General features: G+C 41.5%; 1 protein-coding gene across 1 annotated transcript in view; it reads right to left on the bottom strand.

The window, feature by feature from the left end:
- Nucleotides 1-12,416, bottom strand: part of LOC134665860 (uncharacterized) — an 89,499-nt gene that overhangs the window by 42,510 nt on the left and 34,573 nt on the right. The window contains exons 5-15 of the mRNA XM_063522893.1: nucleotides 10,532-10,617; nucleotides 10,145-10,267; nucleotides 9,776-9,885; nucleotides 9,362-9,459; nucleotides 8,555-8,806; nucleotides 7,034-7,155; nucleotides 6,475-6,597; nucleotides 2,148-2,302; nucleotides 1,603-1,731; nucleotides 1,143-1,299; nucleotides 541-718 (exon numbers count right to left, since the gene is read on the bottom strand). Of these exons, the coding sequence (XP_063378963.1) occupies nucleotides 541-718; nucleotides 1,143-1,299; nucleotides 1,603-1,731; nucleotides 2,148-2,302; nucleotides 6,475-6,597; nucleotides 7,034-7,155; nucleotides 8,555-8,806; nucleotides 9,362-9,459; nucleotides 9,776-9,885; nucleotides 10,145-10,267; nucleotides 10,532-10,617 (1,533 nt within the window). The remainder of the gene's footprint in view (nucleotides 1-540; nucleotides 719-1,142; nucleotides 1,300-1,602; nucleotides 1,732-2,147; nucleotides 2,303-6,474; nucleotides 6,598-7,033; nucleotides 7,156-8,554; nucleotides 8,807-9,361; nucleotides 9,460-9,775; nucleotides 9,886-10,144; nucleotides 10,268-10,531; nucleotides 10,618-12,416) is intronic.

Here is a 12,416-nt window from a genome sequence, read left to right on the forward strand (position 1 = left end):
TAAATAAATAAATAAATATTATAGGACATTTTTACACAAATTGACTAAGCCCCTCGTTAAGCTCAAGAAGGCTTGTGTTGTGGGTACTCAGACAACGATATATATGATATATAAATACTTAAATACATAGAAAACAACCATGACTCAGGAACAAATATCTGTATCATCATACAAATAAATGCCCTTACCAGGATTCGAACCCGGGACCATCGGCTTCATAGGCAGGGTTACTACCCACTAGGCCAGACCGGTCGTCGACATGCTTGATTACATTTAGTTTATTTTACTGGAGCTCACGTGCGCCTGCGCAGCTATCTCGCCCAGCGCCGTCTCACCGAGCCGGTACTCGAACAGTGTGATGGACGGTACGTACCCAGCGCCAGCAGCGAGCTGACGGGCACGCGCTCGGGCCCGGCGGCGCGGTCGGACAGCACGAGCAGCTGGTAGCCGGCCGCCGCCGCAGAGTGCGCCTGCGCAGCTATCTCGCCCAGCGCCGGCTCACCGAGTCGGTACTCGAACAGTGTGATGGACGGTACGTACCCAGCGCCAGCAGCGAGCTGACGGGCACGCGCTCGGGCCCGGCGGCGCGGTCGGACAGCACGAGCAGCTGGTAGCCGGCCGCCGCCGCAGAGTGCGCCTGCGCAGCTATCTCGCCCAGCGCCGGCTCCAGCGCTGTCTCGCCGAGCCGATAGTCGAACGTGCAGTCGATCACTTTTGTCTGTAAATTTTAAATTCATTTTAAATAAATTAGATTTTTCACGTAGGTAGTTTTAGGCGGAATGTAATCGACATATTAGATGCCAAATTGAATCAGAGAGTCCTGCTAAAGCGACACTAGCTTGACCATAATTATATCGTTAGTGTTCCGACTGCGTGTTGGCCCATCCCAGCTAAAAAAAAACGGTCAAATGCGAGTCGGACTCGCGTTCGAAAGGTTCCGTACGAGTACATTACCCAATTTTTAATAATGTATTTTTTCAAAATTTCCCGCTAGTAAAAAAAGACATCACTATTTTTATCTTTAAATACCAGTTAGCGATGGTATTAACTGGGGCTGGAACAGGCGTCGCGTGAATGCCACAGTCTGGGACTGTATATTCACGGGAGCAATGGAATACAGCAGGGACACTATGCATATTCACCTTCCAGCCGCGGTGTGTGCTATGCTTGAGGGCATACAGGTCTGGCAGCGACAGTATGGGCTGCGGCAGGAACAGGCGGTGTGTGAATGCCGCGCTCGGATTCAGAATGTTGGCCACAGGACCGATGGGACACAGCAGGGACATTACTATCTTCTCCCTGGAAATAATATGGTTAAAAAATAAGCTGAAGGTTAGAAGAGAATCATAGAGATAAATAAACCACATTTTTATAGTCAGATTTATTTGTGTCTATTCAAGGACCCTCACTTTTATCTTTTTACCTTGCTTGTGCTTTACTTTCCTAGGATAGCGGTGTCGTCATATAGCGGCCGTCTCCATACAAATACTACGACATCGATATTTAGCCGTATTATTTAGTATGGAGACGGCCAATATATGGCGGCACCGCTATCCTAGGAAAACCGATCTTTAGTTAGTTACAGATAGTAATGAAGTTTACCTGAAGGGATCAATTGGCGGGTTGGTGACTTGCGCGAACAGCTGTTTAAAGTACTCGTACGGTAGAGGTTGGAACTGAGACAGGCACGCAAGAGGAGCGTCGTTGCCCATACTGCCCAGAGCTTCTTTTCTGTAAAAAATAAATATATAGATCGTCAATTTAAAAAGAGAAGCTACTTAAAATAACAATGAGTTTCGATACTATCAGGTTCAAAGTTGTTGTCAATGATCGACAACTGTTTTTTTTAACAGCCCTCTATTACATATCAAGCCTATATTAATGAGCTTTTACTAGAGACGCAACGGATAGTTGTCTGGCCGGATACCGGATATTTGGCCTGACCATCAGCCGAATATCCGGTATCCGGTCGCCGGATATTCGGCCAGCGGAACTATACCTACATTTCGGTTTTTCACGTGCGTATTCTGCAGGTTTGACCTGTTTCCTAGTGAACGTTCGCGCGTACTCATTTCAATATGGCGGTTTGTTTACATAATTAGTTAGCAAGTTCCATAGAATGACACTTTAGTCATAATGTCACTCACTTGTTCTGCAGCATGGGCAGCAGCAACATATTGATGGTCTCGATGGTGTAGCCGTACAGGCTGAGGCGGCGGTCGGTGAGCCCCGTGATGACGTCACTGGCCCCGTTGGATACCGCCTCGGCCGCTACTGATTTGTGGATGTCTTCTAGCGTTATCTGCAATTATATAACATAACATGAATACAAGTCACCATGTGTAGGACTTGATAGTTATAGAGACGAGTAAATGCGATATAATTAAGTAAACTTATTGACTAGCTGCCAGTTACTAGATAGCTGGTTACGGAATCAATACAAGACACGTAGGACAGCAGAGACTTCCCATGAGTTATTTTTTACAAAATAATGAAGGACGGAAGATTCTTTATCTACTCGTCTCTGGTAGAAAAAAAAAACATTTTTAATTATATCAAACTGTTATATCCTAAAAATCGAACTACCTACTATAAATTAAAAAGCTAATAAACCGAAACACATAAGCTAGTTTTCCGCAGCGAAAACACAACACAAACTTTATAACAGAAACCCTGAGATTGTCATGCGCGTAATGCGAAGGCCAAGTCTTCAACAAGCAATATAGACGGCCAAGCTAACAAACACCGAGGACTCACCATCTGACAATATATTTAAAATATAATCCCATCGCCAATGTGCAGCACAGAGAACAGAAAACATTGTTACCCAATTTTAATGACGATTAAATCAGATGATAATGATATGATTTACTTTACCACAGAACAGACAATGGAACAATATGGTACAGATGTAGTGCATAATTATACTGTAAAACGTAATTCAAGACCAAAAAAAGTAAACAATGTTGCCACTTTTTACTAGCGCGTCTTGCATTTATGTAAAAATAAGTAAACAAAAGTACTTTTTTTTAAATAGTAGGAGTAAAATTACGAATTAATAATTTATCTTAGGGTGATTATTTATCAAAAGGAATTTACTATTTTACAAACAAATTATTGCAATGGCAACATTGTCTTACTTTTTTTGGTCTTGAATTACGTTTTGCAGTTTAGTTTCCACCTTTTCACGGAAACGTATGAACGTGGCTTGCTATTTCAGTCAGTCTCGGTGCAAAAAGTACTGAGCTTGACTGAAGTAGCATGACAAATACGAACGTTTCCGAGAAAATACGACCATTACGCACTACGAGTAAAACGAACGTTACGGAAAACGATTATACACTATTTAGGCCCCAATTTCACCACGGTGACAGGTGCGACAACTGTAAAACATCACTGTTGCTGACGTCACAGGCATCCATGGGCTACGGTTACAGCTTACCTTCGGGCGGGCTGTATTCCTGTTTGCCACCATCATTGTATTATTAAACAAAACTTTATTATATCGGAAAAAACAGATATTTCTATAACTCATTTCCTGTCAAGAATTACGTACAATTCTTCTAAATCTTGACAAAATTGTCAGAAACTTCGCAAGAGAAAAATCTGTTTTTTTCCGATATAATAAAGTTTTTTTAAATAATACAATGATGGTGGCAAACAGGAATAAGGCCCGCCCGATGGTAAGTGGTAATTGTAGCATATGGATGCATGTGATGTCAGCAACAGTGACTTTACAATTGTCGCACCTGTCACCGATGTGAAATTGGGGCCTGTACGTGTAGTTTTTGATGAAACAAATACATATTTATTACATTTAATGGAATTTATGAAGCTCCCCACTTGTTAATATGACGGCATTATATTACATAAATAATTGGCCATTCTGCCGTGCCAGCTGTATCTGCAAACACTTCATTCGAAAAATCATTGTATTGTGGTATAAAAAAAAACCGGGCAAGTGCGAGTCGGACTCGCGCACGAAGGGTTCCGTACCATAATGCAAAAAAAAAAAACAAAAAAAAAAGCAAAAAAAAAACGGTCACCCATCCAAGTAGGTACTGACCACTCCCGACGTTGCTTAACTTTGGTCAAAAATCACGTTTGTTGTATGGGAGCCCCATTTAAATCTTTATTTTATTCTGTTTTTAGTATTTGTTGTTATAGCGGCAACAGAAATACATCATCTGTGAAAATTTCAGCTGTCTAGCTATCACGGTTCGTGATACAGCCTGGTGACAGACGGACGGACGGACGGACGGATGGACGGACAGCGAAGTCTTAGTAATAGGGTCCCGTTTTACCCTTTGGGTACGGAACCCTAAAAAGAATGAAATGATTTTTCAAATGTTGTTTTGTTATTTATCCCAAGCGCGGCCATTGGTGAAATAATGCTTATAGTTCACATGCCATATTCATAATGATAAAATGCATCCGGCAAGGGCAAGAGGTATGAAAAAGATGCATGATGCGAAGAAGAATGTTGAAAATGCATTAGCAACAGGAGCATTCCACGGGCTGTCCCGTATAAACGCATTTTTTATTTTATTTTATTATGGCAACAAACAGTCATTACATGAAAAGATACAACGGATGGACTACAGAGAAGACAAACAGTGCCGAAAAAATTGACAAGTGATATTGTAGGAACATTATAGTTGATACTGACTTTAATTTGTGTATTAAGTTTTTTTTTCAGCGTTTTAAGATAATGATCAGTTTTCTGAGCATTGTTTTGATCTTTTATCACAGAAAAAAAGGTAACTGGGTCATTCCATAAGAAACGCTACCAAAGGGTTGAAAAATGAAAACTGGTTTAAGAAGTCAAAACTAACCTATTTCCATAGAAAACATACCGAACCTTCATGTCACAAAAAAAAACCGAAAAAAAAATGTTTTTTTATGGTAGCTCCTGTACAAAAAAAATATTTTTAATTTTTTTTTGCATTTAATCCTGTGATGTGGGATGTCGTTGGATAGATCTTTCAAAATGAATAGGTGTCACCATCAACAAGTGTTTGATTAAGTGAATATTTTCGGAAATATTCGCATCGAAAGAAAAATAATTATGAGATCTTCGAGAAACAGTTTTTATTGTTAAGATAATGTATTTTAAAATAATTCAGCATTTATTACTTATATTTTTAATCGAATTTATTAAAAAGACAATAATTTCAATAAAATGAGCCACAATTTCGTATAAATCTGTCTTAATTTCGTACTCGTAACACCCGAAACGAACCATGAGTAACACACGAAACAGGTAATTTATTTTATTAAAATTAAATAAGAAGTGATACTAAGTGTTACTTCAGTGTTTCAGTAGACTATACTAACTATTATTACTTGACATAAATAAAACTGGAGCTTACTTGATAAAATTCGCTTAATTATGCATTTTGGTACTGATGGTCAGAAGGTATAGGCCAATTCGCGTAACGCCCGAAACAGCTACTTTTTAGTGATTCTCTCGTTATTTCTCTTATACTTTAATAATGTGCGGACAGGAAAGGAAAATATTATCAAAGTACTAGATGAATCAATAGTTATAACCTCCTAGTTCCTGTTACAATATCGAATAAAACCTTATTTTATGAGTTCAAGTGTAACACCCGAAACGGTGGAATGACCCAACTCCTACTTGAAAATCTTCAGAAAAGAGTTAGTACGGGACAGCGGTAGATAATGTAGTGGAACGCTCTAACAGGCGAATAAGATGTGGTAGCCAGTATTTGGTACAGTCACCTGCAATAATATGTTACACAACGAAGGCCGCAAAAATATATGACACGATCTTATTTATAGAGCCGTAAGAGCGTGTCACATATTTTTGCGGCCTTCGAAGAGTAACATATTATTGCAGGTGACTGTACCGCAACATCCTTAGCTACTCATCATAGGACTTATCTCGTTATAAAAACAATCTGTAGACGTCTGTTTAGTCTAGCAGTTTCCTCTACACCCTTTGTTTTGCTTTAGGCATTAGATTATAGAGGACACGTACAGGCCAACAAGTGAGTTTACAGATAGGTTCACATACATCACGTCATTATGTCTTGTCTATGTTATAAAATTAAGTAGTCTTCTTGAAGCACGGCAACAGCGCAATACATTTTGGCACAGAATAAATAAATAGTACTAGATACAGAAGACTCACTCTCTAACAAAACTGTTACGATTAGGACACATATGGCCGCTAGGTGGCGACAGCGCCACGCGCGGCTTATGGCTAGCCACCAAAATTGGTGTGGAACGGATGTACTTGTAGCTACCTGTTGCAAAGCTACGTAATCGCGGAGTGAGCCACGCCTGATTTTGATGACATTGTGCCTCAATATTACTTATGCCCACTTGCACCATCCCACTAACCCGGGGTTAAGCGGTTAAACCGTTTACCCAATGTCAAATTGTACTGGTTACCATGGTAACTCTAGGTTTAACCTGTTAGTGGGCCTTAATGATATAAACTGTTACCTGTTCACTGAGCCACTGGGAGTGCGGGCGGCTGCTAGCGATTTCCATCTTCAATTCTACGTCTTGGATAATTTTCTTATCGTGGGTGTCTACCAACAACATACGACCAGGCTTCAATCGGCTCTGAAATTAAAGACAAATTTTAATACAAATTTCATAGAATTCGGCTATTAGACTATTCTTTAAAAAAATCTGGCCAAGTGCGAGTCGGACTCGTGCACGAAGGATTCCGTACCATTACGCAAAAAACGGCGAAAATCACGTTTGTTGTATGGGAGCCCCACTTAAATATTTATTTTGTTTTGTTTTGTCTTTGTTGTTATAGTGGCAAAAGAAATACATCATCTGTGAAAATTTCAACTATCTAGCTATCACGGTTCATGAGTTACAGCCTGATGACAGACAGACAGGCGGACGGACGGACGGACAATGGAGTCTTAGTAATAGGGTCCCGTTTTTACCCTTTTGTGTACGGAACCCTAAAGAAAAATCAACATTGCGTACAAAAATGGATGTATCTTATCTTCCTTTCGTCGGTCACAAAGATTAATTTGATTACCTTGTGAATGACTTTCTCCGGGTCAACATCGTACACTCCGACTTCGGATGCCATCACCAGTATGTTCTCACTGGTCACATAGAAGCGAGAAGGTCGTAGGCCGTTCCTGTCCAAAATCGCACCTGTAATAAATAAATAATATTTTAATTTGGTTAACAAATTTATTGATTTTCATTTATTATGGGCAGATCCGATTTGGCAATATGCGATCGCGATCGTCTAATGTAAAATCGACAATATCGACATATGCCTTTTACAAAGAGTACCTAAAGCACCTAGAGCCGGTCCGTCCCAAAACGAATGCTGTATAAAGCAAGATGCTAACTGGTAACCATTCTTTTTTTCCTTGTGCACTTTGTAATCGTTTTTTCACGCTTCCATGACCAATATGACCCCATAGTCACGATCGCTTTGGGCAACCGCTGAAACCACTTACCAATATAGCGTCCATCAGTGAAAGAAATTAGCGCCGGTCCGTCCCAAGGCTCCATGGCGCAAGAGGCCCACTGGTAATAATCTATCTTCTCCTTAGGCATGGTGGGGTCGTTCTGCCACGCTTCTGGTACCATGGTCATGACCGCTTCGGGCAGAGAACGGTTGCCGCTGAAACCACTTACCAATATAGCGTCCATCAGTGAAGGAAATCAGCGCCGGTCCGTCCCAAGGCTCCATAGCGCAGGAGGCCCACTGGTAATAATCTCTCTTCTCCTTAGGCATGGTAGGGTCGTTCTGCCACGTTCTGGCACTAAGGTCATGACCGCTTCGGGCAAATAACGGTTGCCGCTGAAACCACTTACCAATATAGCGTCCATCAGTGAAAGAAATCAGCGCCGGTCCGTCCCAAGGCTCCATAGCGCAAGAGGCCCACTGGTAATAATCTCTCTTCTCCTTAGGCATGGTGGGGTCGTTCTGCCACGCTTCTGGCACCATGGTCATGCCCGCTTCGGGCAGAGAACGGTTGCCGCTGAAACCACTTACCAATATAGCGTCCATCAGTGAAGGAAATCAGCGCCGGTCCGTCCCAGGGCTCCATAGCGCAAGAGGCCCACTGGTAATAATCTCTCTTCTCCTTAGGCATGGTGGGGTCGTTCTGCCACGCTTCTGGCACCATGGTCATGGCCGCTTCGGGCAGAGAACGGTTGCCGCTGAAACCACTTACCAATATAGCGTCCATCAGTGAAGGAAATTAGCGCCGGTCCGTCCCAAGGCTCCATAGCGCAAGAGGCCCACTGGTAATAATCTCTCTTCTCCTTAAGCATGGTGGGGTCGTTCTGCCACGCTTCTGGCACCATGGTCATGACCGCTTCGGGCAGAGAACGGTTGCCGCTGAAACCACTTACCAATATAGCGTCCATCAGTGAAAGAAATCAGCGCCGGTCCGTCCCAAGGCTCCATAGCGCAAGAGGCCCACTGGTAATAATCTCTCTTCCCCTTAGGCATGGTGGGGTCGTTCTGCCACGCTTCTGGCACCATGGTCATGACCGCTTCGGGCAGAGAACGGTTGCCGCTGAAACCACTTACCAATATAGCGTCCATCAGTGAAAGAAATCAGCGCCGGTCCGTCCCAAGGCTCCATGGCGCAAGAAGCCCACTGGTAATAATCTCTCTTCTCCTTAGGCATGGTGGGGTCGTTCTGCCACGCTTCTGGCACCATGGTCATGACCGCTTCGGGCAGAGAACGGTTGCCGCAGTGCAGAAGAAACTCGAGGACACAATCAGCGGATCCGGAGTCAGAGAGATTGGGTTCTACGACTGGGTACAGTTTCTTGAGGTCTGAAAAAAAGTTGTATTCTATTTTAAAGCAGGTAGATAACCATGATTTTTATTTTATTTTGTTAGTATTTAAGTAATTCTAGCACACAAGTTACCTAGGGCCCGTTTCGTGAAAGGTTTTAAGTTGTAAAAAGAGCGAAGTCCCTTTCTGTCTGAGTTAAAGAGTCTTCTACTAATAATTTTACAAGCTGCAAGCTTTAACGAAGCTCGAATGCCCATGCACTAGTACAATTGACTCCGACTCGGAAGTTTAAACCTCCACGAAAAACTTGGCAGAAGAATTATACGAGTAGCTAGACAAATTCGTACGTGACACTCGCATGGGCCGCGCGCGACGGGGAACGGGCGACAGCGGGGGCGGTGTGAAGTGTGCGGGCGGCGGGGCCTGACTCCTGACTGTCGACCCATGGACCATGGGAATGTCACGTACGAATTTGTCAAGCTATAGCGGGGTCAGGCTCTATATAGTTCTTAGAGTAAGGAGTAGGAAATGCTCCATGTACTGGTTTTGTATGACGAGAACCGGGAATTTATGAGGTATAAGTTGAAGCATACCGTCTCCAAAAATATCGCTCTTCATCACTCCCTCACGAGCCTTCATCAAGTTCACGTTGCCTCGCAGCGTATTGATCTCTCCATTGTGGGCGAGCACCCTGAAAACAACGAGAAAACATGTAACGCTAGGAGGATTGTGATGATCCTAATCGGCCAAAGTGATTTTTCCCCAACTCTAAAGGCTAAAGCTATATAAGGGTAAGGCTAGATACCTTTAGCTGAATGGCGAATGCGCTGAGAATGCGCAGCCATTCGCTAGTTTTTTATTAAAATATCGCTAACTTATCGCGACGAAATGTAAGATGTGTGTGTGCGTTCGCGACCGACACAACTTTAGGGTTCGCTACAGAAAGTTTATATTTCCTTTGAATAGGTAGTTATGAATGATTGCATACGAAAATATCAATAACTAACCTCAAGGGATGCGCCCGCTCCCAACTGGGGAAGGTATTGGTGGAGAATCGAGTGTGCACCAACGCCAAGTATGTGGTGAACGCTGGGTTTGTCAGATCCTTGAAGTACTCCTGCGGTACACAAAGTAGGGATACATATTTGGTCTTTTATGTTAGATATGACGAAAATTGAAGTCAGGATAACAAAAAACTTCAATATGGACATGAGGACCAGAACTGAGAAAAATACTTACACACCTTATCGGTTATTTACATTAACGGAAACTGTTACGAAAATGGCAAATGCCAAAGAGATGAGAATATGCTAATTTAGAGATGGTGGACGTGCGAGATTTTGATGCAATCTTATAAGATGATAAGTGTAACTTACCCATAGTTGGTTAGATGTCAGCAGTCCCTTGTAGACAACAGTCTTCAATGACAAGCTGCATATATAGAACCTCGCGCCAGGCACGCCCAGCTCATGCGAAGCACGCTTGCGAAGTACGAAGATCTGCGAACACATTAATAATTCCGAACACATCCCACACAAACTAGACAAGGGAATTATAGGGTCTGTAAATTTACGTTCGCATGTAGTCTGTCCCCGGTCCGGTCGGCCTCAGGACACGGTGATCTGAAAAAAATCCTCCAAGAGTTCCTTGCCTAAGCCTTGTAAATTTAAATACTCGAGTTTGAATTCGTAACGGACTATTACGAATTCATACTCTTTCTTTATTGGTGTGTGTGTTTTGTCGTCCGCATGGTAAGGTCTTACCTGCCTGGCGAGTTGGGTCTCGTCTTCGATATCGCCGGTAACAAACACTTGTCGCATAAATGGCTCCGAGTTACGAGCCACCTGACCTGAAAGCCAGCCAAAATAGGCCATTACTAACTTTACCCCTCGTTGTAGGAAACTGGACTTTACGACACCCAGCTTAAAGTTACATTCACTTCGAGGGATGTATGATGGATAAATGGTTTTATTTTGATAACGCTACATAAACTTTCGAGTTTAGTCATAAATGCTTTGGTTTCTAATATGTATCTCAATGAGCATGATAACTATTGGTATTGGTTGGTACCTACTGCTGCATAAGCATTTATGAAAATTCACATAGATATTTCAGTTTTACTTATTTGTTAACCAAAGTGACCCAGATACTAAAATGACATTACGATTAACCAATTAACTACCCAATCCTGCTTTTGAACTAGACTTGTAAATGACAGATCGGTTGAACAAATTGGAGCAATCCAATTGTCATTTTATATCTGAGATATATGAATACCAGTAATGCAAAAACTAAATTTATAACTACTTTAAAGTTTGTATCGTACGATTTAATGTTTATTCCTTAACAATGTGTAAGTAGCTAGGTACTTAGACGTAGCAGATTTATATTATGCTCTAGGAAAATCAAGTATACATTTTATTACTTTTGCATATCAACATCAGTGTGGTAAACCGCGATAGTTATACGTCATACACCAGTCGAGCGATACAAACTCTTAATACAGTCATAAAAAAAATGGGATATTCAATTCAAAGCCTTAATGACAACAGCATCGATTAGATAATATTTCCCAGATAATTCATGTAATTAGTAATATACAACGATTCGGTGTTTTGATATAAATAATACAAAGTCAAATGACGCTTGTGAAACGGCACCATGGCGTATGCCGTCATTTAATTTTTATAAATAATAGTATCTCAATATTTACATGCATGCATGCTTAGCAAGATTGTTACATTTTTTTATGCGCATTTCATACATTTTATATGCAAAATTAATGTTATGTCTTATAAAGCAAAATAAAAGAAAATCGATGGAGTTGCCATTAACAGAATACCCAAGGATATTGTCAAGTATGGACCGGAACGATAAGTGAAAAAACTCACTCGTGTGATCATGAATTTAGCGGTATGAACTCAAACAAGTAAGTTATGTTCACATAATTCGTACACACTTTAAAACCGTGACGTAATACGCAATTCGTAATGAAATTGTGTAGAAATCGCAAAGGATATCGGCTAAAGAGATTATTTGCAGACAGTCACAACCATTTGACCGCCAAAGTCAACCACGCGTACGATTACATTGTAAAATGAACCATCATGCAATTCAATAAGGTCAACTATAGAATAAAATTCGTCGTGGCGTTCAAAAGGTGGTGTTTGAAATAGCGTATATCGTCACAGTGATAAAGTGTAATGTTAAAACGTAACAAACCAGATGGTCAAGCAACGCATGACCCGTCGGCCGTAACCCATTCTGTTTACTACGGTACGGTACGACCTGAAATGATCGCAAAAAAATCGCAAAACCTGTTCTAAAAGACGCAACGTTAGGGGGAGGTCCACAAAACAAGGTGACGAGGGGAGTACTTTTGATTACGGTTGTGCGAGTTGCGGAAAGTTTACAAAAATATTCAAAGTTTTCGGAAGTGTCTAGAAAATTTTATAAGACATCAAGGATGTTTCCATTTTGGTAATGGAAACATCGTTTTCCATACTAAAATGTAAGTAGTTTCTGAAATTTTTTGTGTCTGACGTTTTTTTGTGTTACGACGGCACACAACTGCCGCGCTTAGCATAAGAGCAGTAACTTATTTTGAAATGTCATTCAATTGTATTCTTCGTATTTGTACAATATGTT

This window comes from Cydia fagiglandana, chromosome 7 (assembly GCF_963556715.1).
Source record: "Cydia fagiglandana chromosome 7, ilCydFagi1.1, whole genome shotgun sequence".
Lineage (NCBI taxonomy): Eukaryota > Metazoa > Arthropoda > Insecta > Lepidoptera > Tortricidae > Cydia > Cydia fagiglandana.